Here is a 27,387-nt window from a genome sequence, read left to right as displayed (position 1 = left end):
CTCCTCTAATAACTCCATGTATGTAACCTTGGTAGGGAGGGGGGGGGGGGGGGGGGGACAACAACAACAACACACATTTGAATGTGTTTGCCATTTCCTAAGCATTGAAAATAAATGAGCACTGACTCCTTATAAATCTTAATCAACTTTGTATGAATTTCAGCTGGTGATAAACTGTCTGAAACTAAAAATTTTTTGATAGCATGGTGTTCCATTTTATCTGCTTTAACAAAATATAAACAGCATGAGTACTTTAAAAAGCAGTCTAAACAAAACTGACCTGCAGATCAAGTTGTCTCTGGACTTAACATTGTTGTGTGACATGTACCGCCTTAACAGAACTAAATTTCATTAATGACAAAGCCATTTTGTGCCAGGCTAAGAAGTTTTCTCCTTGCCCTATATGCAGTTAATGAACTGTGATGTAAAATCATCCATCTGTTCAAACATGTTCATGCATAATGTGTGCATATTAAAGATTGATGCTTGGAACTCTGTATTATCATTTGTTGTTTACTTTAAAAGGCCAGATTTATATCGAGCTTCTGGGAAGTTTGAGTTGCTGGATCGTATCCTACCAAAATTGAAGGCTACAAATCACCGTGTATTGCTGTTCTGCCAAATGACTCAACTAATGACTATTATGGAGGATTATCTGAGCTGGCGTGGTTTCACATATCTGCGTTTAGATGGAACAACAAAAGCTGAAGATCGTGGTGAATTGCTCAGAAAGTTCAATAGTCCAGATTCAGAATTTTTCCTGTTTTTGCTGAGCACCAGAGCTGGTGGTTTGGGTTTGAACCTTCAGGCTGCAGATACTGTAATTATATTTGACTCTGACTGGAATCCTCACCAGGTATGGACAAAAATTTTAATATTTTTATTCAGAAAGTTGATTTTTTGCAAACTATTATGTTTCTGTCAGTTGAAGCTTGTTTGTTGCACTGAGATTGCCTAAATTTTGTGGGTGGAAATCCCAGTCCGATACAAATTTGACATTGGTCTTAATGTATAAATCTTTATTTATGAATAGCTTTTTTTTCTAATTTTTTGTTGGGAAGTTTTTATTTGCATCAATTTGGCCCTCTCCTGCTCAGGCCTAGTGGTCCAGTGGTAAAGCATATGCCTGAAAACTGAGAGGTTATGGGACTGAATCGCTCTCTCTCTATCTCTCTCTCTCTCTGTCTCTCTGTCTCTCTCTCTCTCTCTCTCTCACACACACACACACACACACACACACACACAACTTAAAACTCACTGCTAGCTCTCTCTTGTTAAACTCATAAGTTAACCCCATGAGTTGACTTTGGTATTTCCATAGTGGAGTCACATTTGTTATGACGCTTAGCGATGCCAAATGATATGAGTGCGAATGGTAGACCTGCATACAAAATATGGTTCTGTTCGAGAAGATGCACAGGAACTAAAGCACAAATCAAACGTGGGAGGAACAGCAAACATCACTGTAAAATATATATGTTGTGAATACTCAACTTTTACATCGAATATCTTCATGTAGTGCAGTACAGAGTCCTTTGTCTACTGATAACATTGACATGCACAGTTTTAAGTCTCTGTACAGTAGTTCTGTTGCCTGAATGAAGTCAAAGTTCTTGCTCTGGGTTGACATATCTGAGATGAGATAAACACTGAATAACGAGTATGTCACTGTACTGCTAAGTGGCTCCACTGGCGTCATCATAGACTAAACTGTCTGGGCTCTGAAGAGTAACAGGGGAGTAACTGGAAATGCTGCTGCAGACAGTGCCTCTATATGTGGTCAAGTCTTGCGTGCTGGTGGTGCTGCCACACAGGGTTCGTAGGCCTGGCACAGCTCGGGGTTAGACGGTACCCATTGCAGAGCAACCAGTATGGGACGGTCACTACACTTGTGCTGCCAGCTTCAGAGTCTTCAACAGTGACTGGCCACTGTGTGGTATCATTGTGCGGTGATACTATATTACCTGTGTCACCTCTATTCTTACTTACACCAAGTGATCATAACACTACAGGAGAGACTGTGGAATTTCGATTCATAGGGAGAGAGGTAGTAGTGGATATGAAGTTACAAATCTAGTCTGTCACACTTAGGTGGATAACACCACATAAAAATTGTTTCCATAGAAGCTAGAGTCACTGAGTCGACTCCTGTTGCAGTACTCAGTTCTATTCTGCCATGTCATCATTGTTGTGGTCTTCAGTCTGAAGACTGGTTTCTCGCAGCTCTCTGCATTACTCTATCATCTTCAGTCATCTTCATTTCCAAATAACTACTATAACCTACATCCAGTTGACCTTGCTTGCTGCATTCATTTCGTGGTCTCGTTTTACAATAGGTTATTTGACTGTTTTCTGGAAATCGTCTTAAATTATTAATTATGTAATTTTATACTCCTAACATGCTTTTTCTCCTCTTGAATTTCAGTATTCTTTTATAAAAATGGAAATGAAATTCAAATAATTTGAATGCCCGCTGAAAAGCTCCATTCAAGTCATGATGCCTGTGACATCACTGGCTAGCTCGCTGCTCCTACTGTCATAATGCCAATTCATAGTGATGCCTTGTTTAAAAATTTTTGTTTTGGAAAATGGGCTACAAATGGTGTGTAGTACCATACTGTACATATACGTCTACAAAAACTCCTGAGAAGTTGCTTTTCAGTGTTCCAGGGAATGAGAAGATGCGTAAAATTTGGTTGCGATGTACCGGCAAGTTGTCACCACATTGATGCACAAGTGCACTGACTTAATTAAACATGTGTTGCACTGTGAAGTTAACATTAACTTATCTTCAAAATATGCTCTCCCATAGTTACAGTGAAGGATAGCGTCATTCAATGAAATTAAACTCCTAGTGAAAATTGTAGTTTTACCTAACTCCACCTCAGTTATTCGGTAGCTCAGTTGTTACAGGGGTAAACTTGAATTTTATAAGACAATGTCCATAGATCGCTGGTTTGAATCTAACCTGAAAGAACATTTTAACTTATTTGTAAAATGTCTCGGCAGTCCTCTCATATGAAAACCAAATCAGTTACAGAACTTCACCAGCTGATCAGAAACAGAATATTATTGTGTTTTCCTTGCTGTTTACATGTGCTTACATTTGCCATTGCTTCACACGTCACATTCAAAAAGATATTTTCTAGTTAATGTAACCACACACTTTTTGCTTTATTAGAAACAATGCCTTTATCTACGTTCTGTCTAGCCAGGATCTTTAAACCCTTGCAGTTTCATCATCTTACATAAAGAGGAAGTAACTCTGCTTCAGACGCTAACCTTAATGAACACTCACAAACATTGCAGCCCTGCACACTTTATATCTCTCCCTATAACCCCATCATCCTACACCTCATTTTACTGTGGATGTATGGTAATATCTTCACCACTAGCAATGCTTTAAAAAAAAAAGTGAATTGTTTGTTCGCAGAGTAAATGTATTTATCCTCTGTTGTCTTTTTCTCAGACTAAGACTAGTGTATATATATATATATATATATATATATATATATATATATATATATATATATATATATATCTCCTATAATCGAAACAACCGCTACAATCAGTTCTTGCTAACACTATTTTCATATTTCATGTGAAACTTTTAAAAATATATCGTTCTTGCAGGATTCAAACACATGATCTCTTTCACTGCAGTTCAATGTGCTATCCGACGCGCCACAGAATGCCTGACAGAAGCAGTATATCTGCTGACTGTGATCTACAGAGGAAATCGGCACTAAGTTTTGCCAAGAATAATTTTGTTGTGCTTTGGTCCGTAGCTCATGACTGATAGTTGACAATACAGTTATAATATACGGACCAGTTTGTGAAAGTTCTACAATAATTTAGTTTTGAGTGAGTTTAATGATGTTGCAGGGAGCAGGGAAAAGAATGTCCATTGTTGCACATACCGACGTTCTCAGTGGATAGAGCATAACACATCAACCTTCGCAAGGCTTCCACTATCAGTGTTCAGAAAATTCCTTTCTATTGTTACTAAAAAGTTGTAATAGTGTTTTCCATCACTAAATAGCTAAACTGTTTGCAGTAAAAGTATGTAAAAACGTCGTAACTTTGGCTAACATACCTATAACACAAGTGTAGCTTCATCTTGCTCCTAGCCTGTGCTGTCACCAGAGCAACAGCTAATAACACAGCGTTTTTGATCATGTGGCCAGATCATGATATTTAATTATTTTTATGCTTTAATTACATAAAAATGACAGATATTTTGTGAGGATATTGTAGTCAATGCTACTTAAATGTTTTAATCAATCAGATTAACAACAATCCGAACCATATTTTTAACATAGGAAAATAGCCTATTCTCATCCCCAACCCCACTCCCTCCCCGACACACTTCCCTTCATTACCAAATTGACAATTCCTTCTTGCCTCAGGATGTGTCCTAGCAACTGGTCGCTTTTAGTCAAGTTGTACCATAAATTTCTTTCGTCTTTTCTTTTTTTCTAATTCAGTTTAGCACTTCTTCATTAGTTTCTTTATTATGGGACCTGCAGAGTATATTATGTCACAGTAGAACATTATACAAAGAATCTTTATTATGGGACCTGCAGAGTATATTATGTCACAGTAGAACATTATGCAAAGAATCAGTAGACAGTATACCACTTCATTATGACCTTATTTCAGCTTTATTGGCTTCTTGTCCATCTACAATGTCAGAACATAACATGTACTGTTCAAGGCAAAAAGCCAAAATTAACTTATAATCAAGCAGCATACTGTCTACTAATTCTCAGACCCTCCATTGGTTATTTGATCTACTCATATAATCCTCAGAATTATTTAGGAATAAAGGAGATGACACACCAAAAGGCAGAAGTGCTGCGGCGTTGACAGGTACACAAACTAGAGATGGGGGATCCGCTCTTGAACTGATTCATACAGTTGAATCTTTCAAAGGAGTGAACAATCAGTGATTCAGAAAAAAAGAACGGTAGCTCCAAACTCCAAACGTTTCCCACGGCAGAGAGAGAGAGAGAGAGAGAGAGAGAGAGAGAGAGAGAGAGAAACGGAGCATATCAGCAGCGCCTCTGCTGGTCACAGCACAGTGCACGCCACACAACACAGCCAGCGCTGGCCTCTGCCCTGCTTCTACCTTGGCTGCCTGCATTGTGCAGTGCCCCATTGGATTTTGTGTTTCACATATGCCGTGCCGTCTCTGCGCGTCGTCTGCCGCGTGCAGTGTCTGGCGCAGCTTAACTTCGCATCGCACTCTGTCGGCGATCGTTTCAGTCGCACATCCTGCCCTCTGGTCAGTTGATGCGAGCAACAGGACAGAGAGCCACCTAGCGGATAACATAGGAACTACTTGCAACAACCTGCTCGCAAGGGAACGGATGATTTGTCTCGGAGCGGGTGAGTTCACCGCTCCCCCCACTCTCAGAACTCGCCCGCTCAGCGCTCGCCCCACCGTTCTTGACTCTAGCCAGAGCGTTGAGCAAAGCAACTCAGGTGTCACTCTGGTCTCTGCGGTCTTAGCTCACGCAGCAATACAGCTCGCGGCTCGACCTGCTCGACTCAGTGCTTCTGCATCGGAGTTCATCTCTACTGGATATTGTTCTTCGTAGTAATACCGCTATGTATAGTACATTATTATGTTATGTATACATCATTTGTTTTTATTTTATTTTTATTTGTTTAAACTGATCAGATTAGGTTCCTGACGACTCCTCTTACTATAGGATTTTTATTATGGACACTCGAATTTACGCTTTCATTACGAGCGAACCGATAAACGTATCGCAAAATGTGATACACCAATATTTTCCTTGTTTTATTCTGCGTAAGGCTATATGCAGCACTTTCGTTTTACAGTAAAATTTATATTTTTTTTTCTTATTCTGGTACGGATTTTGCGATTTTAGGCGTCTTCGGAAGGAAACGTTCACTTTAAAAATATATGGCTTGCGATGTATTTGTATGAGGTTAATGAAATTTTAATACATTATAGCCAAATATATTGTTAATGTAAATCTCAAGTTACAACATTTTCCGACCACCCAATAAACCACGATAGTGCAAAATAAATCAATAATCAAAAACTTTGTCATATCGTGGAAATTTCAATAAACAATACAAAATTCTTACTCATTATTTGCGTTACTTCAAAATAGGATCAAATAAGATCAAAATACAGGTATAGTACTGGAATAAACCAAGTTTAAAGGGCAATGTGCCTTCCATTTATTTTCTATTGTAAATGAGTGGTGAGTCATGAAAAAGAGCTAATTCATTTCAGGGAGTGAACAGTTCTGATCCGATCTCTGAAAAGAACAGTTTTGCCCATCTCTAACACAAACAGAAGGTACAGAGCTTTGCTTTGCTAGCTTTCAGAATGAAATTCCTTCCTCAAGCTTGTAGGAGAAATGACACCCCCCCCACCCACACACACATGCATGCACTGGTTTCCCTACATTGTGCTCATCTGTATCCTGGCCCAGGGTGAATGTGCTGGGGTGAGGTGGGGGTGTAGGGTGGGATGGGGTGAAAGATGTAGAGAGGGGGGAGCATCAATAGGCTCTCAGCTAGCTGACATGTATTGGGTGGTGGTACTGGGACAGGGGATTTTTTTTGTGTGTGTGTGTGTGTGTGTGTGTGTGTGTGTGTGTGTGTGTGTGTGTGTGTGTGTCTACACACCAATGGATGGGGGGACAGCATCTTAAGTTTAGGTCAGGGAGGTTAGAGGAGTGAAGGATGTGCTGTAAGGATAGCTCCCATCTGCGGAGCTTAGAAAAGCTGGTGGTGGTGGGGTGAATCCAGGTGGCATGGGTTCTGAAGCAGCCATTGAACTCTCACATGTTGTGCCACTGGGTTGTCCACCTTGTTTTTGGCATTAATTTGGTAGTGTCCATGCATTCTGGTTGTTAGCTGGTTGGTTGTCGTAGCAATGTAAAATGCTGTGCAGTGGATACAGCAGAGCTGGTATATAACATGACTTCTTTCACAGGTAGCCTGGTCTGTGGCCTGTCCCAGAACTCTCACCCTATACGTATCTGCTAGTTGTGTGCTGTCATCTCACACCCTAGTCTGTGAAATCGCATGCCCAGCCGTCTGCCACCTGCCCCCTCTACCTGCACCCCTAGCTAGCCCACAGAGCCCCCCCCCCCCCTCGCGCACTCCACCCCCACGAGCCGATAGATGCTTCCCCCAAGACTCTCTGCTTCCTGCCTCTCCCCATTCATGATGCCCACCCTGCACCTCCATCTCACCTCAGTACACTCATTATGCTAGCAAAGCAAAGCTCTGTACCTTTTGTTTGTGTACCTGTTGACGACACAGCACTTCTCCCTTTTGGTGAGTCATCTCCTTTATTCCTAGGTAATTCGTTATTGTCAGTGAGAATTTTCCATGTATTATAATCCTCAGAATTCTTCTGTAGCATCACAGTTCAAAAGCATCTATTCTCTTCTTGTCTGAAATTTTGATAGTCCAAGTTTCACTTCTGTACAAAGCTATGCTCCAGACAAATGCATTCAGGAAGGACTTCCTAACACTTGAATTTATATTTCATATTAACAAATTCCTCTTTTTCAGAAATTATTTTCTTTCTATTGTCAGTCTGCATTTTGTATCCTAAACGGGATGACAATAATAAATTATTTTGGTGCTCAAATAACAAAACTAGTCTATCACTTTTAGTGTCTCATTTCCTAATCAAATTCTCACATCATCACATAGTTTAATTTGACTACGTTCCATTACCCTTTTTTTTCCACTTCTGTTGATTGTCATCTTACAACCTCATTCTTGCAACTTCAATCTCTTGACAAACTTACAAAGTCTATTGTAAACCTCAAATTTTTTATTTGTCCACCCTGCATTTTAATTCCCCTTTCAACTTTCTCAATTTTTGCTTTATTACTTGCTCAGTGCACATATTGAATAACATTGGGCATAGGCTATAACCCTGTGTCACTTTCTTCTCGAATACTGCTTCTCAGACCTGTTCTTTCACTATTATAACTGCAGTTTGGAGTCTGTACAAGTTGTTAATAACCATCTGCTCCCTGTGTTTTAGTCCTGTTGCGTAGAGAATTTCAAAGAGTGTGTGCCAGCCAACATTGTCGGAAGCTTGTTCAACCTATCTTCTAAGACATGGTGAGCAAACCACAGCTTGTGAGCCACATGTGGTGCTTTGGCCCTTCAAATGTGGCTCTTCCAAAAAATACCATGTGCAGGTGTGCACATACAGTGTGAATGAAACTTCATGGTCTATGCACAGAAGTAGGTTTTTGGCTTGAACAAGTCTGTTTGAAAAAAGTGACATTAGATGGGGATGTAGGTGACTCACACCACTTCCACTTGATGCCATCATAACCACTTGTTCTTCTTGTGACAGTGTTTTTGAAAGTGGGGGATGGATAATGGTTCTAAGTAAGGTTTGTGAGATAATTTTTAATGTGCTGAATTTCATGCAGTACTTATCAGTGGAGGGTATATCTAGTGTGTTGAAGAGTGTGGAAATGTTTCTCGTGAAGTGTGGAAAAAGTGAGAGATCAAGCAAAAGAAGATAATTATATTAATAATGAATCATTTGAAAAGTGGTTGAAAAATAACTATGAATTGGAAACAATTGAAACAGAGAATGATAGGGACAGAGAGATGTGAGACTGTACAATACCTTGTAGATATGACTGGTTTTCTTATTTCTGTTTTTACATACTTACCTGGTGTTTGTGTCTTTATCTGTAGGTGAGTGCTCTGAAGTGAAAATACGTTGAATTTTAACACCTCAAATAGTATCCCTGACTCTGTCAACTGAAAAAATACTTGTGTTTGCTGTTCTTTCCTTATTCAAGTCTACATATTCATGCAAACAATCATTTTCAAATATGAAACTTACCAAGAATAAATTGAGGAATTGGCTTATTTCTGAGGACCTGGAGCCTTACCTAAAGTTACCCAAACTTTCCAATGAGATAAAAGGCCATTGTTCACATTAGTTATTGTTAGTCAGTGTCAGGATTTAATTTTATGGCTACCTTACTAAATTTATCAATAAATAATATTGTGAGTAAGTGTGATATCAAGTTTTATTCAACATAGCTACAGTTTAACTAAGAGTTAAAACTTTTAGTAAAGTTCACTATGTTAATTTTAGGGAGTTTCATGGAGTGAAAGATGTAGTGTTGAATATTGGGAAAGGTATGGTGAGATTGTTTGGACATATAGAGAGCATTAATGAAAGGAGGTAGACAAAACAAGTATACAAGATGAGTGGGGATGGGACAGTTGGAAAGAGTCGATCTCAGCAAAATTACTTCAATCAGATTGAGAATTTTTTTTGCAGAAGCTAGCTTACGAGTATCCTTAATTAGTTAGTAACAATGTATGTACCTATATGGTTTAAATTAAAGAAAACTACTCTAAGAAGAAATCTTCATCATTGCACTGATAAGTCTTAGAGTCAGTATTGTCTCGCATGTTCCTACACTTATCCCAAACCCAAACTGATCTTCCCTGATGTTGGCTTCTACTGGTTTTTGCTTTCTTCTGTAAATAATTTGTGTCAGTTTTTGCAAGCATGACTTATTAAATGAATCTTTCAGTAATAAGAGGAACATTTCATAAATAATGCACACAATTTTTTTTTTACTTAAAGTTTTTTTTTTCAGTATCTCTTTACAGTCCTTCAATATAGTCTCCATGCTTCTCTGTGACTGAACTCTAACATCTTGAAAGCTCTATTATTCCATCCAGGACACCACTTCTTTTCATCTGTCTGATGGCTCAGGAACAGTGTTAGAAAGCTCTTCCAGATAAAGAGAGTGATGTCCATGCATAGGTTTTTTCAACTTGGGGAACAAGTCGAAGTCTGGCGGACACATGTCCATAGGGAGGATGATGCAACACTTCCTATCTGTATTCGTGCAGTTTTTGGGCTACAACATCGCCAATGTGCAGACAGCATTGTCATGGAGAATGAGTGGCCCAGCCTCAAGCAACTGAGGTCGAGTCTTGCGCATTTCTCTGTGCAGATTTTGCATGAAGTTATGATAACACATTGCTGTGACACTTGTTCCACATGGAACTCTATATGTCATGATGATTCCTTGGTGATCAAAGCAAAAGTCATCATTTGCTTGAGCTTTGATTGAGCATGTCGAAATTCTGTTGGATGTGGAGAATCTGAAGCTCTCCACTCATTCAGCTGTGATTTCAATTCTGTTTCAAAGTCTCTCATCCATGTTTTATCAATAGTGACAATTTGACACAAGAATCCTTGACCTTCACAATAAAATCATTGTCTGAGCAAGGTTGCAGTGCACAAGCATTTCTGTTTCTCTTCAGCAGTCAAACAGTGTGGGACCCACCTCACAGAAATTTTTCTCTTCTTCAAATTATTTTTCAGAATACGGAAAACTGATGTTGGGAATACGGAATACTGATGTTGGGGGAATTTCCGTGGCTTCTGAGAGTTCCTCACAAGTCACACTGCAATCTTCTTCTTGAGCATCTGCCACAAGGTTCATACTTGTTCATCTGTTGATGTTTCTGGCCTTCTTGGTCTTGGATTACCATCTATGCTCATATGACCACCATGAAAATGATTAACCCAACACGAAACTGTACTACAGTCCACTGTAAACTCACCACGAACTTCACTTAATGAGCTGTGGATTTATTGGGTTCTTGCCCCATGATGTTTTGATCCTGATGCACAACCTCTGGTCTTCAATAGTCACAGTACCCGAGATCCCTGCAGGGTCCATTTCTACCTCTCAGCAGTTTTTATGTTAGAGTACACAGTGGGAAAAAAAAGTGTGCTGCTTCCTCGAGCTCCCAACTACATTTGATATAATATTCATTGTTGTTGCACCAAACAATCCACAGTGTTACCAAGCTGTGCATTATTTACAAAATGTTCCACATATTCATACCTGCCAGTGCCTGTCTTCTTTGGAATTGTAATTATTACATTCTTCTTGAAGTGTGAAGGTATTTTACCTGTCATATAGCTCGCCTATCCAATGTAATAGTTTTCTTATGGCTGGCTCTCCAAAAGATCTCAATAATTCTGAAGGAATTTCATGTAGTTCAGGGGCCTTGTTTTAACTTAGGTCCTCTGTCAACTTCTTCCCCCATGTCATATATCCCAGTTCATCTTCATCCATTTCTTCTTCTGTTTCCATGATGCTGTCTTCACATCTGTTTCCTTTGTGTAGACCTACTATGTATCCATTCCACCATACAGCCTTCCCTTCTTTGCTGTGTACTGTCTAGCAATCTGAGTTCTTACTATTCATAAAGGTACTTCTCTTTCCTCCAAATATCTCTTCAGTTTTACTGTAAGTGGCATCTATCTTTCCCATAGTCATGCATCCTTCTACAGCTCTTCGTTTCTTTTTTAGCCATTCCTGCTTTGTCATTTTGCATTTTCTGCCAGTTACATTTATTAGACTTATGTTTTCCCTTTTGCCTGCATCATTTGTTCCATTTTTATGTTTTCTCATTTTGTCTGCTATATTCATTATCTCGTGCATTATGCATTTGTCTTTTTGCCTGTTTATTCCTCTGCTGCCTTCACTATGTCATCTCACAGGGCTATCCATTCTTCCTGTATTGTGTTTCTTACTCTCGTTTCAGTAAATCATAGCCAAATGCTCCCTCTGAAACTCTCAACAACCTCTGCTTCTTTTTACTTATCCAGGCCCCATCTCCTTGCTTTCATATTTTTCTGCAGTTCATAACATCTGCCCCTGGAAATGATTCGCAATTTAAAATCTGGTTTTGAAATCTCTGTCATACCATTCTGTAATCTGTTTGAAACCTTCCTGTGTCTCCAGGCCCTTCCATGTCTACAATCAACTTTCATGGCTTTGAACCAAGTGATGATTGAATTAAGCTCAGTGAAAAATTCTGGCAGATGACTTCCTCTTTCATTTCTTTTCCCCAGTCCATGTTCTCCTATTTTTCCTTCTCTTCCTTTTCCTGCTATCAAGTTCCTGACCCTGTCACAATCAAATTTTTGTCTCTGTTAACCATCTCAGTAATTTTGCTTTATCTCACTATATGTTCTTTCAATCCCTTTATCATCTGCAGAGCTTGTTGACTTACAATTTGTACTGCTATGGTGGGTGTTGGCTTCATGTCTATCTTGGCTACAATAATGCATTCACTGTACTGGCCATAGAAGCATACCTGCATTCCTGTTTTCTGATTCATTATTAGACATAATCATGCACTACAGTATTTGATTTTGTATTAATAACCCTGTACTCACCTGACCAGAAGTCCACTACAACCTATCCATTTCCGATTCGAAATTTTCTAATGTACATACATGATTAAGGGATTTACAGTCCACACTCCAACCTGTGGAATTCAATTTTTCCTGATGATATCCTACTGAGTTGCAAATGGGGACAATTTTACCTCTGGAGTATTTTACCCAAGAGGATGATGTTATTTAAGCATACAGTAGAGCTGCATGCCATCAGCTAAAATAATGGCTGTAGTTTCCTGCTTGTTTTGAGCCATTCGCAGTACTAGCATAGCGAGGCCATATTGGCTAATGTTACAAGACCAAGTCAACATCCAGACTATTGCCCCTGAAATTACTGAAAAGGCTGCTACCCGTCATCAGGAACATAGGTCAATTTGGCCTCTCCATAGATACCCCTCCGTTCTGGTAGCGCCTATGGTTCAGCTATCTGTATCATTAAGGTCTGAAGATTTCTTTTTTTGGGGGGGGGGGGGGATTAATGCACCTGACTCATTATGTATCCTGCTGTGAGAAGTGACATATGAATTGGCTGGTACAAAATCAGTTTAAATAGTGTGGGAAGGGGTTATTAACAAATTTTAGGGTTGTCATTAGGAAAGAAGGTTTTGGCAGCAGGGCAACCTTACAATATGTTAAAGTATCACTGTAAAGAAAAGTAGCATGTGTGGCATCAGGTAGTTTTGGCCGTGGTACTGTCTCTGGTTCAGAAGCTCAGTGTTTTGAGGTGTGACACTTGTCTTTGGTCTATAGTAATAGACTGCAGATTACAGCTTCAGATGTTGCTTCAGTAGTTGTGAGATGGATTCAGTGGAGAAATTGAAGTTCACAGCTATTTTTGTGGGCTTTTACATTTACTCATTACTCCAACTCTCTGTACTACCTATCAACTTAGAGAATTTTCATTTGAATTCTTCTGGAAACCTCAAACTACAGTTTTGGCAATTATGTTCTACTATTTTCCCAACCATGTGTTGGATGTGATTTCCTCACAATGAGTAATTTTAACCTCTATTGTCATCTTTTTGTGTTTCATATGGCATTGAGGGGTGTGCTTAAAAGAAGTCCTTATTTTCTAAAGAAAGATATATTCACTTAATATAGTAAGGGAAGTTACGGCAGAGTGTAAATATTTTAGGAGTAAAGAAGAATACTCACCAAATAGCAGAAGCAGTGAGATGTTGAGAAGCATACAAAAAAGGATGAAACCTTTGCTAGCTTTCAGAAGAAAACTTTAACAAGCTAGGCAAGCTAGAGTAAAACTCCCCCCCCCCCCTCTCACTGTCTCTCTCTCCTCTCCTCTCCTCTCCTCTCCTCTCCTCTCCTCTCCTCTCCTCTCCTCTCCTCTCCTCTCCTCTCCTCTCCCTCCCTCCCTCCCTCCCTCCCTCCCTCCCTCCCGGGATTGCTGTTCAGCAGATGGACTGGGGTAAGAAGTCATGTCAGGTACGGTGGATAGAGGGATAAAGAGCCAGAAAGCAGGAGGGGTGGGTTGGGAACAGGTTGCTCATGGCTCAGAGGGGGGTAACAGTCATGCATGATACGGTAGGTTCGCAGGAGGGAGGCTGCACAGGCTAGACATGCAACACATGGGCATTGTAGCTGAGGTGACATGGTTACATGGATTGGGAGGGGGTGACAGGACAAAAGAGGGGAACTATTGGGTAGAGGGTGTGGGAACAGTGGGTTAGCGGAGATTGAGGCCAAGAGGATCACAGGAGTGATGGAAGTGTTGCTAGGATAACTATCATCTGTGTAGTTCAGTAAAGCTGGTACTGAAGTGAAGGATCTAAATGGTATGGATGGAGAAGCAGCCATTGAACTTCAGCATGTTGTGCTTAACAGTTTGTTGTGCCACTGGATGGTCAACTCTCGTGGCCATGCCCACATAAAATGCTGTGCAGAAGTTGCAGCAGTGTTCATTTACGACTTGGCCTTTATAAGTGACCATGCCTGAGACGGGATAAGCCTGTGACAGGAGTGGAATAAGATGTGCTGGATGGGCAAATGGGACAGCTGTTGTGCCTAGGTCAGGGATATGATCCCTGTGTCATGCCTTAGTGAGTGGGTTTGGCATAGGGATGAACCAGGAAGTTTTGCAGGTTGGGTGGATGATGGGACAGCACTATAAGAGGGGTGGGAAGGTTCGTGGGTGGGATGTCCCTCCATTTTCGGCCATGTTAATAGATAATCAACGCCCTGTGAAGGAAATGGTTCAGTTGCTCCAGTGCGGGGTGGTATTGTGCAATGAGAGGGGCGTGCACCCTTGTACGTGATTCTTGAGGTGGTGTAGAATAAGGTGTGTGTGAGGATATGGCGTGGAAAATCTGTTTGTGGGCTAGGTTTGGGTGGTAGAGCCTGACTGTGAAGGCTTTTGAGAGACCTTCAGCATACTGAGCAAAAGACTTCTCAACCCTCTAAATACAAAATCCACAAGTGACCGGGCTATGTGGTAGCAATTTTTTGTTGTGAAAGAGGGTACAGCTGTCATAATAAAGGTGCTGCTGATGGTTAGTGGGTTTACTATGGACAGAGGTATGGAAGGAGCTGTGAGAAAGGTGGAGGTCAATGTCCAGGAAGGTGGCACATTGGGTTGAGGAGGACTAGGTGCAGAGAAGGTGTTTAGACTGTGGAGAAACGAGTTTCAGAGCATGAAGGTATCATCAGTGAACCTGGACCTGACAAGGGTTTGGGAGGCTCGGAAGATTCCCTCTATGTGGCGTATTAACAGGTTCGCATAGTAGGATGCCGTGTGAGAGTGGCAATGGCTGTGCCGTGGGTTTTTTAATGTACCTTGCGCTCAAAGTAGAAGTAGTTATGTGTAAAGATATAATTGAGAGAAGTGTATAAGGAGTGAGGGAGTGGGTTTGGAGTTGCAAGGATGTTGGAGGAGATAGTGTTCAATAGCAGCAAGACCGTGGGCATGAGGGATGTTGGTGTATAGCGAGGTGGCATCGACAGTGATGAGAAGGGACCCAGATGGTAATCGGGCGGGCATGGTCTTGAGCCAGGGATGGAAGTTGTTTCCATGTTTCATATGAGAGACTAGGATATGGACAATTGGTTGGAAATGTCTAATTTGTGAAAGAATTTCTTCCAAAAGCTTTCAAAGTTTTCATTCTTTTTGTGCTCCTGTTGATGACTCAGTGCCTTATATATTCATTAAATGCAAATATATTTTAACTTTGTGTTGTAGAATTTAGGATATGACATTCTGTTAATTTCTGTGTTGTTTAAGATTTGTTTGTGATATAGTTAATTGTTTGTAGGATCTCCAAGCCCAAGACCGAGCACATCGAATTGGGCAGCAGAACGAAGTACGTGTGCTGCGTCTAATGACAGTGAACTCTGTTGAAGAACGTATTTTGGCAGCGGCTCGTTACAAACTGAATATGGATGAGAAAGTGATACAGGCTGGCATGTTTGATCAAAAATCAACTGGTTCTGAGAGACAGCAGTTTCTACAGAGTATTCTTCACCAGGATGAAGCTGAGGAAGAGGTATGGTGAGAAGTTCAATAGTTTTTACATTGCATGTATTAGAGAACACATTGCAATAAAATAGACTGAAAGACTATAAAGGTTTATTAGTGAAGACATTTATGGAACTCTACAGTTGAATGTCGGCAGTAAGTTTTCATCAAACGATAGGTGCTTTGTATTGTGTAACTGCAGAGTATGGTCCATTGTATGGAATTAGAATCATCGCTTGACTACCTCGGTTTGCCCCTATGGCATTTGCCACACCAAGTATATTAGGTGTGCTTAGACACACAATTCTCTGCGTGGGTTGACTTGCACTTCCCCAGTGCCCCATTAACGTGGCCACAATCGTAGCTCATCCTTGACACTCGTGCACAAGCGTACTCGCCAAAGCATGCTTGTGTGTATGTAGTACAAATTTACACAAGCATCAAGACTTTACAAGCAGCTTGAAGCTTGATCGAATTTCAATTATGCATGCTTGTGCAAGCTTTCAAGTGTGAGCATGATTGAGCATGTTTACTCTTAAATTACATTATGTGCAAAGGTTGTATTGTAATGTAGGACAAAGTCATAGAATGCAGTATTACATGGAAAAAAGTGAGAATAAAAATAGTAAGATTGTGAGACAGGTTCCGTAGTGTGTCTACTGTGAATAGTTAATATGGGAATAATATTTTTGTTCATTTAAGGGTAGGTACTAGTGAAATTTCAACCAACTCATTTAAAAAAAAGAAAAAGAAAGAAAGAAAAGCAGGGGGCTGAAAATTGTTTCATAACATATCTTGGCATGCTGAATTCGGTAGGGGTAAACTCAATTTCTGAACAAATTTTTTCCATCACTTTTGAATTTTAGATTGTTGCAAAAATCAATATTTTTTTTCAAACCCATAAGTGGGGTTTTGTTTATCGTGGAATGTATTCACAAAAATGTATGGAGCCTTTACATTGACAGAGTACACTTTAGTTTCAGCTATTTTGATTTTTTTCCCCAAATAAATTGAAGTATAATGACCATTTCAACTATATATACATGTGAAAAGTGTAGATAAATTATAAAAATATTGTTTTTATAATATGTGACAATAACTGAGAGTAAAATAGATGTATTATATCACATGTGCACCGTACGTATGAATAATACACAATTACATCAAAACAACTTGCCACCATAGCTTACACCATCGTGTCGAAGTATAGCTTCTACTCTTTGATGTTTGACAAAATCAATTTTTCAGCGAATTTATTTGTATTTTTCTGAATTTTTCACTTCATCTCGCTGCTGTCCTTTTTTACTGATGCTTGTGCTGTTTGATAAGCATATTTGAGTCCTAATTTTGTCATTATTTCTGAAATAACTCTGTGAGAACCAACATTGTATTTAGAAACAGTGATAGAAGCCACTACTTTTGCTCTCTTTGCTGAAACATGTGTCTTTGGGCCGAGTATTCCATACAATGCTGTGTAAACTCTCATTAGCATTTTGTGTTAGACATTGAACACACCATGTTAGTAGTGATTCATCAGTCAAACGAGTATAAAGAGGCAGTATTTTATGCAAACAAAAGTTCATTTATTGGTGATTTATTATTAGAAGCTTTGAGATCCAGGCTCAGTATCTTTTGCCAATGCTGACTGATAAAAAACAAAGACCCTGAAAAAAGTATGAGTTGTAAATGTGTCCTATACGAATTTTGCTGTATAAATATTGAAAATAAAATTGAGGTAGATGTGAAGCAGATATATATACACATCTATGTATGTACAAGAGATTTTGTGTAGACATACAATAACTTTTTGGAACATGAGTCAAACATTCTTCCTTTTGTATCTTGTGATTATCTCCATAAATATTCATTGAGGTGGTGTGATTGAAAGCTTTTAGATCTCCACCTGAAAGCTGTTTGGTATACAGAAGATCCCCAGTAATTTGAGCTAATTGGGGCTGAATGAACCTTGGTGAATTACAAAAAAAACTTGGACAGTACAGAAATATCAGTAAATCAATGGGTGAATCATGAATAAATGTTTAACGAGCACAATAATAATTAAAAAATAAATAAAAACAATATAGTACGTACCTGTGTTATAGGTGCATATATGAGCACACATTTCCAAGTTGCAGAAATATACCGTATTTACTCGAATCTAAGCCGCACCTGGAAAATGAAACTCGAAATAAAGGAAAAAAAAATTTCCCGAACCTAAGCCGCACCTGAAATTTGAGACTCGAAATTCAAGGGGAGAGAAAAGTTTTAGGCCGCACCTCCAAATCAAAACAAAGTTGGTCCATTGTAATATGAGACACAATTTAGGTCAAATGAATGACGATACAGCTACAGTAGTTTGGTTTGAGTCGTAAGCTTAGCAGTTAAGCTTTACCAGGTGGCATTGCTATGCGTCAGGCACTCCGTCCGTATTTATACGGGTACCCTTCCCTTTTCACGTGCTTCGTCTGGTTTGAATGGATTGCTTATTTTGCTTCTATCTGAGAAGTGCCGTTTTCTTTGTTATAGGTGTTTACGTCACTCTAAGCTGAGAATGCATTACTGTACTGTGTCATGCATTGTTTGTCGCATTCTGATAGTGCATGTTTACGACCTGTCGCCGCTCGCGGCATGGCTTGCTTTTGTGTGCGCTACCGCCGCTTTCCCCCCCCCCCCCCCCCCCCCCCCCCTTTTTTTTTTTTTTTTTTTTACCAGAAGAGGAATCGTCTCATTAGCGAAACAATGGCAAGAGACTGTTATTTGTTGTTACTTACACTGCTGCTTTCTTTGATAATGATCAACAAGAGCCAAATAACAGACTGCGTATGATAGAACATGTTCTGAACGAGAGTTAGGCGAAAATTTTTCTGCGTTTGAAAATCTTTGCGGCCGCTTCTTTAGTACATCAAATTGTGCACAGAAATTAGAGTCATCTTAGATTTAAAAATCTAGTCAGTTGCCGTGCTTCATTTCTGACTGTATCACTATTAGACATAAGAATAATACGATTATAAACATGACACGATATGTATATTCTTCCGCATTTGCCGTTGTCTCACTCTAGTTTCGTAGCTTATTAGGCAGACAGGATTTAAATGAGATAGCAGCAAACACGAAAGAATACATGGCAAAATGTTTATATTTGTATTATTCTTATGGTGAAGAGAATACTGCATGTGATTCACATTTCATCATGTTCCTATTAGCAACCATCTCTTCTCACAGGTAGGAAAAAATTCAGAACGTAGAGTTGGCCATATTGACAAACATCCCAAACAGTCTTGCCAGTCGGATTTTCGTAGTACATTGAAATTCTGCTACATTCAAAAATGAACAATACGGAATTTGTATTTACTTCGTTGGATAATGTATGAAAATGCAGTGGTCGAAACTAGGGGCGGAGAAAAAAAGGTCATCTTCCACCGTTTTAAAAAAAATTTATTTACTGACGCAGAGGTTTTGGCGCCAGTATTTATCTTTGTGCCTACAAAGCGCTACATATATTCAACGGCAGAAGTTAGTTGTGGCAGCACCTACCAACATTTTTCAGTACTTCCGCTTGCTTTAAACTCGATTCTAAGCCACAAGCGGGTTTTTGGATTACAAAAACCAGCAAAAAAAATGCGGCCTAGATTCGAGTAAATACGGTAAGTTACATTTTAAAGAAATTGTCCCTAGACCTTTGTTTTAAAATAGAACCTTTTTTTTTAGCAGAAGTGTCATGCCATCTTCTATGGAACATAGTGTCTGTTGGAATAGATACAGCTTGCTGCCGGCTCGGTATAACGCAATGCAATGTCTAGTGCTGCCAAACCCTTGGTGTGGGTGGTCAGTGGTACAATTTCTTCAGGCAGTTCCTTTTGTCGTCACTGTCTTCAGTGGGTGCACTAACCATTGAACAATTCCAATATTGGTCACTTCAAACTGTTCATCACCATTCATCCATTCTGAAACCTCACTCTCATTCACATTTTCACATCCAGCAAGCTTTTTCGTCAGTTCTGCCAATGTTAAATCATCTTTGTCTGTCCTGTAGGTATCTGTTTCGATCTATAAAATCTGGTTCCAAGACATTTTTAGTGTCTCTGCATTTATTATTTCAGACCATGAATCAGCTATCCAGTAAACTATGTCTTTTGTTGTAGCTTTTTTTTTGTAAATTGTTTGATGGCTCTTTCACCCCTTCTGTTGTTTGAAGAAGCATCTGAAGCAAACAACAATGGATCCCCACCCCCCAAGCATTGTAAAACAGGTCCATAAGCTGTATTACACTCATCATGTTTGGAGGTAAGAACAATGGGCTAATATCGTCACACTGCAGTTCTTCCTTATTAGGGTGTGAACTAGCACTGTCAAGCATTAAGTTTGCTTTGGAAGGTAAGCACTTTTTCTTATCTTTTGGTCTTTGGATTCAGTCTCAGAAACTGACATACATCCAGGAGAGCAGTGTGCTGACCAAATGCCCCTCCATATCCGCATCCAGTGATGCCTATGAGCTGAGGATGGCACGGTGGCCGGTCAGTACCATTGGGCCCTCATGTCCTGTTGGGGAGGAGTTTCATTTTCGTTGAGCTCTGGAACAAAATCTTGGAAAAATCACTTCTTAAAATTATTTTTGTCCATACAAGCAGATTTTTGGTATACATATGTAGCAGACAGTGCAGACGCAGTGATATTTTTTAAAGCTCTGGGATTAGCAGACTTCTCTATTACCAGCAGCTTCAGTTTATGGTCTCCACTTGCATTCGATGCAGTAAGAACTGTTAGCCTCTCTACGGTTTTTGAAGCCTGGGACAGCCTTTTCTTCTTTTGAGGCTAGAGTTTTAGATGGAAGCATTTTATTATTTAGTCCTGTTTCATCACAGTTATACAGTTGATCAAGAGTAAGATTTTATTCTTGTATAATTTTTCTTAATTTCTCACAAAATTATGTAACAGTTTGAGAATCCACAGAAAGTTATTCACCGCCTGTATCAAGCTGCTTTATGCCGTATCGCTTCTTCCACCTATCCAACCATCCTGAACTTGCAGTAAAATGATCCTCACATTCATTTAACTCATTTCTAAAAAATGTATAGCTTTATCTTGCAGAATATGGCAGGAAATTGGATTTTCTTTTTGTATTTGTGGAGTAAACAAAACAAACAAAGCTTTAATCATTTTTTCATAATCAGACTTCTTCATTGATTTCCATTCAAATGACAAAATAGAACACTTGTTTGATGAAAACTTATCAGTTTTGTCTCTGTTTCTATGCCAATTTCCAACTGTCACTCCACCAATTCCATAATCAGCAGCAAGTTTTTTTAATGTTTCTCCTTTCTCTAGTCTTTTCAAAGCCTCCAATTTCACATTCAATGACACACATTTTCTCTTACTCCTACCACTCATTGTAATGTATGAATTAAAAGATTTAGAAACACACAGTTGCATATGTACAGTACATTGCACATACATACAACACTTTAAAATTAACATTACACGGTTGGGCTTACTACAGTACAGATGTTACTACACAATCATGCACAGTACATACAACAATTGTCAGCCAGTGTTGTAAAATGTGTACTGTATTATTACTTAGGTGTACTGTATTTTAATGACAACAATAGGGGTAACAATAAAGATGGCGTGCACTGTACAACTGATGGTCAGGTGGTCCCAGTTAGGGAAGGGTTGAGAAAAAGCAAATGCACTCCTTGAAACTTGATACCTGTCCATCTGTAATAGAAATGCACTAGCAGTCCGAGGCCAAGGTTATTTCTGTGCATTACGAATGAAAACCCTAAGTGGGGCAGTTTTACTGGTACTGTACATGGAAAATTGAAAGAAAGTTCAAAATGTGCCACATTTGAAAGTGCATAAAACATACATGTAGACAACGTATGAAAACAGGTTTTTACTCTAGTCTTACGTAAAATTTTAATTTTCTTAAGAGCAACTGGAATTACACGGAACCTCTAAATACCAGGACTCGAATTATCAGGGCTGTACTGTATCGAAATCCATAGCTTTTGGATCGTTACCATATTTTTTCAGCGTTCGTAGATTCAGTAGGATCCCGAACTATTCGTGGAACTTTGATTAGTGTGCCCTTCCAACCAAAAATGAAATTCTGATGAATTTCACCTAATTGAGTCACATAGCCATGCCAATTTGACAAACTTTGCTACACTGTCAAAATCAACAATGTATCCTGTGATAAAATCAATAATGCTACCAAACCAACTTTTGAATGAATGGAAACTTCTGATTGGCCATCAACCATCGAACTCATCCCTAAATCTATATTGTCATCTAAACTTTGCAGTAATGTATCATTGTTGCCAATATTATCATTACTATACTCACAGTCATAACGCACTTGCAGATGTCCTCACAATCATTATCAGTAGGCTCATTATCAGATTCCAATTTTGTATTTTCCTCAGTATCATTATGAACAAGATCATTCTTAAAATCCAGTTCTGAATCTTCATCAGACTCACTTTCAATAAGGTTGCAATCACCATCCAATTCTGACCTTTTGTATGTATTTTTTACTATTACCCAACATTCATCAAAAATGTCATTTGAAGATTCAAACAACAGTTTCTAACCATCACACAGGTTCTTGAAAAGTATCACAGGAGAAAGATTGCATATTTATAATCATCAAAGATTGTTTAATGCTCGAATATCCTCTTCCTGCATATGTAAATTCCGAACACAGATGTGTATTTACATCAAAAGGGGCTCTACTTGCATTTTGTTTGAAACATTGTCTTGATTTATAATTTAGCGTGACTCTACATGAAAACTTCCAACACGTTGGATCAAAGTCAAAATTCAAAGAACTTCGGTCGCACTTAGTGCACTTCATTTCTAACAGTAATGATGATAACAGTGGAAAATAAGTAGAATAGACTCAGATTCGTCTGTCTTTACTTCAGTGTTTTTTCATTGCTAGTACTAGCAACATAATTTTTTCCATTCTATTCCTTGCAATACTGTCAAATTTCATTTATGTATGTATGTTTTTCTCATGCAATTTATTTTCTTCATTGATATTTTCACTACTGTCAATGACACTTTCGTTTTCTTCGCTTTTCATGTTTTTTTATCTCTTTGTCACTGTCTCACTACAATTTAATGACTGTCTCTCATGCTGAGGCATGTTTGATATTGTGATGTTGAAGAAGGTGTAATTAGATGAATGACTGACACGTACTTCACTTAACGAATGTGAAGATCCAGACGAGGTCACCAGGCTGGGAGATAACAGGGTGGTGGCTCGCATCATACCTTCGGTGATCGTTTTCTTGAGCCTGCAGCGTGCGGAGTCGAGCTAACTGCCAAGCTTCCTCAGCTCTTGTTAACACCTGGCTGATGTAGTCGTCGTCCGTGTCATCAAGATGTAATGTAAACACAGTGTCCATCATCATAGTCGCCTCATGCCCCTGAACCAGGAAAAATGGATTAAATCCTGTGGTGTCTTGTTTGCCAGTGTTGTAGGCAAACGTCACAAAAGGCAGCACCTCATCCAAGTTGCTGCTCAACATTGACTAATATTAATAGCACGTCGGCCAGTCGCCATGTGACGAGTAATTTTGCACTGACGGTTTATCTCTGTCACAAGATTCAATTGAAAAACTTTCCCTCGATCTGTAATTAACGACCTTGGGGCACCGTGTTTTAATACAATGTCTTCCACAATGAATTTGGCTACCACAGATGCTTTGGTTGCTTTCACAGCTTTTGTAATGGCATATTGTGTCAGATAATCAGTGCAAACAATAATCCATCTATTGCCACTAGCAGACGTTGGAAATCGTCTGAGGAGGTCAAACCCAACATGGTGGAAAGGCGTTTCGGCTTGTGAAATTGGTATAAGTTGGCCAGGTGGTTTCTGAGGAACTGCTTTTCTCTTCTGGTACTCTCAGCAGTGCAACACATAGTGACAGACACTCCTAAATAAACCTGGCCTGAAAAATCTCTTGTGGATTCTATCGTATGTCTTAATAAATCCTAAATGTCCGGCCTCAGGTGTGTCATGGAATTTCTGTAGAAAATCTAAACGCATGTGTTCAGGAATCACTGGTAACCACCTCTTTCCAAACAGATCAAAGTTTTTCTTGCAAAGTAATCCATTAACTACCTTAAATTGTCCTTTCACATCCTCTGACCAATTTAAGGCAATCATAATTTGAGATATCTTGGCGCCCTTCTTCTGCACAGCAGAAAGATCCCTCCGCCACACACCATCAGGTGGCTTGCAGAGTATGGATGTAGATATAGATGTAGAGATCCTGGAGTGCAGCGAGACAGTCACTATCTTCATCAAAGTCTTGATGGTCTTGCATGGGGTTTCTTGTAAGACAGTCGGCATCTTGGTGTTTTCTTCCACTTTTGTACTCTGTGGTAATGTCGTACTCTTGAAAACATGGTGCTCGCTTGGCGAGTTGTCCTGTTGGATCCTTAAGACCTGTCAACCAACAAAGTGAATGATGGTCTGTAACAACTGTGAATGGCCTTCCATAGAGAAACTTACACATGGCCCAGATTACAGCAAGACATTCTGTTTCTGTAGTTGAGTATTTTCTCTCAGCTTTTGTAAGTGTCCTAGAAGCAGAGGCTATAACCTTCTCTTTTCCATCCGAAATTTGCAGCAGAACAGCACCGATCCCATACCCACTGGCATCTGTGTGTAGTTGTGTAGGTGCTCTCTCATCATACAGACCAAGTACAGGGTCAGTCGTCAGAGCTTTTCGCAGCACATAGAAAGAATCTTGTTGAGCACCACTCCAGATAAATTTAGCATCGGCTTTTAACAACTCTTGAAGTGGTCTGGCTTTGATAGAAAAGTCTTTGATAAAAGGACAGTAATAAGAACATAATCCGAGGAAGCTTCTCGCATCTATAAGACTTTTAGGAATAGGAAATCCCGTTATAGATCTCACCTTTTCTGGGTCTGGCCGCACACCTTTGTTTGACACAAGGTGTCCAAGTATTTTTATTTCTTTTGCTCCAAAGAGACTCTTTCTTGGATTAAGTTTCAGTCCGCCTTGTTGGAGACTCTTAAGAACGGCCCTCAGTCTTTTTATATGTTCATCAAATGTCTCTGAGAACACTATAATGTCATCTAAATAACAAAGATACATCATCCACTTCAGGTACCTTGGAAGATTATCCATCATCTGTTCAAAAGTTGCTTGTGCATTACACAAACCAAATGGCATTACCTTAAAACTCTTACAGGCCCTCAGGGTTGATGAATGCAGTTTTCTCATGGTCAGCCTCATCTACTTCGATTTGCCAGTATCCCAAGTACACATCCATGGTTGAGAAAAACATAGCCCCCTTCAGACAATCTAGTGTATAATTCGTGGAAGGGGGTAAACCTCCTTTTTAGTTATCTTATTAAGCTTTTTGCAATCAACACAAAAGTGCTAGCTGCCATCCTTCTTCCTGACGAGGACCAGTGGTGACAACCATGGGCTCTGCAAAGGCTGAATGATGTCATTCTTCATCATTTTCTCTACCTCGTTGCGAAATATTTGATGTTCCGTTGCTGACACATGGTATGCTCTCTGGCTTATTGGTTGATCATCTCCAGTGGTAATCCGGTGTTTTACCGTCGATTTGTCTAATTTGCTCTTCACTTGTGGATTGAAGCATTCAGAGAACTCTTGAAGAATAGCAAGTAGCTTCTTCTGTTGTTCCTTAGTGAGATCTGGTGATAGTTGAGCTAGAAGATCTTGTCTTGTAGTGGTAGCACTAATTTTGCCCACAGACTCGGCATGGGAGGTTTCTATGACGCTCAGCTGTTTGCTACGCACATGCATCTTGGAAGGATCTGTGGTTCTCGATGACAGTTAACTGTCCACAATTTCACCAAATACATTCTTAAATGAGACAACAGAGGCTGGGATAGCCAAGTTATTCTTCAGTGGTATGCTTCTCTTACATTCCACTTCAAGATCCATGGGTTGATGCATGGTATGATACGTGACAGTTACCTTTCTAACACTGACTGCACGAATGATCACTTCTTTCAGCACACATAGTCTCCACACACTCGGGTCCGCATCTTCTTGTCCACAGTATCTCATCTCGTCTAGCATAATCTTCGAGCAACCACAATCTATAAATGCCTGAGAAACTTTCAGAAAGTCCCATCTGAGAATGACGTCATGACTACACTCTTGTAAGACGATGAATTCTAAGGGCTGTGTTTGGCCACTTATACCCACACGAATGACACATCTTCTGGTAGTTTTTGCATATTTCCCATTAGCCACCTTCGCAGAGATGTTTTGTTGTCGATGAATATTATTTTCTGCAACTGGCGGTGGTACTTCGAAATGACTGAATATGGTGCTCCAGAGTCCACAAGAGCTTGGGTTGGTCAGCCATCCATGAGGAGATCAACGTAATTTCCTATCATTTTTGTAGTGATCGACGGCGGAGTATTTTTCTTATCGGCGGCCTCACCTCTAAGGAAGGTTGCACCCTTTAGTTTTCCAGGTTGCGGTGGCTAGGTGATTGGCTGGAGCTTCTAAACGGCGATGGAGACGTTGATAGGTGTGTTGGGGAGTGTCCTCTCCAGCGGCTAGCTTGCTGCTATGGTCATCTTCGTCGTCCCAGAGTTGGTGTCAGCTAAGATCGGTCTGCTGTCTTCTGGCATGGGCATCATCAAATATCTGCCGCATTTTGCGACACTAGCGCACCACATGTCCCAGTCGTCCACAGTGGAAACATACTGGTTGGTTACCCTGGGTCCTCCAGACGTCAGTCTTCCTTGGTGCCCAAACAGGTTCCTCTTGCGGCATTGTAGGAATGTAGCTCCACCTGGGTCTTCACTTTTTCACCATTTTAAAGGGAAATGAAGGTTGAGAGATTGGGTTCAGTGTCTGTTCCACTTCCTCCCTTGTGACCTTTTGAAGCATCTCGGTTTTTTGCTCGCCGTGCAATCCAAGTGCCTTCTGAACTTCCTCTCTCACCATCTGATGAAGAACACTTGTGAAATCAGTTGCTTCCTCCATCACAGACATTGATATGACATTTGGAAGTTGTTCAAACTTCTTGCGTGTAATTCTTTTTTGATGCATTGTGTCGATGTACTGGCACCATTTTATGAAGTCGTCTGCTGTCGAAACCTCCTTCAGGAGTAGGGCTTGATATATGTCCTCAGCAACACCCTGCATGAGATGTGCAACCTTTTCTTCCTCCTTCATTCTAGGATCCACTATTTTACACAGATCCAAGATGTCTTGAATGTAGTATGCTGTAGTTTCTCCTGGACGCTGTGCCCTGCACTTTAATTTATCTTCAGCCTTGCACTTCTGTCATCTTGTGTCACCGAAATACTTGCACCTGGAATACTTCCCAGCTTGTGAACTACTCCTTGTTGTCCTCATACCATTGCTTGGCAGTGCCCTCCAAGTAGAAAAATATGTTAGCCAAACACTAGTCTTGCCCATAATAGTTCGCGACTGGGAACGTTCAGTTTGGTTCGCGGTTCCGTCGCGAACTAGGTCGCTCTTTTAGTTCGTTAGCTCCCATCTCAATTTCCAGAAAGATAGTTCACTCGCTTTGCTACCGCTACTGCACACGTTCTTTTATTCGTTTTAAATACTGACCAGTGTTGCCAATGACTGTATTATTACAGTTTTATATCGGG

The 27,387-nt window shown here is 39.9% G+C and overlaps 1 protein-coding gene across 3 annotated transcripts in view; it reads left to right on the top strand.

Moving 5' to 3' along the window:
- Positions 1-27,387, top strand: part of LOC126184368 (ATP-dependent helicase brm) — a 437,613-nt gene that overhangs the window by 282,481 nt on the left and 127,745 nt on the right. For all 3 annotated transcript variants that reach the window (XM_049926751.1, XM_049926752.1, XM_049926750.1), the window contains 2 exons: positions 526-856; positions 15,526-15,756. In XM_049926751.1, the coding sequence (XP_049782708.1) occupies positions 526-856; positions 15,526-15,756 (562 nt within the window). The remainder of the gene's footprint in view (positions 1-525; positions 857-15,525; positions 15,757-27,387) is intronic.

The sequence above is a fragment of the Schistocerca cancellata genome, chromosome 4 (assembly GCF_023864275.1).
Source record: "Schistocerca cancellata isolate TAMUIC-IGC-003103 chromosome 4, iqSchCanc2.1, whole genome shotgun sequence".
In the NCBI taxonomy this organism is placed as follows: Eukaryota; Metazoa; Arthropoda; class Insecta; order Orthoptera; family Acrididae; genus Schistocerca; species Schistocerca cancellata.
The sequence above is the reverse complement of the archived record's forward strand: the minus strand, read 5'-3'. Positions and strand labels throughout refer to the sequence as shown.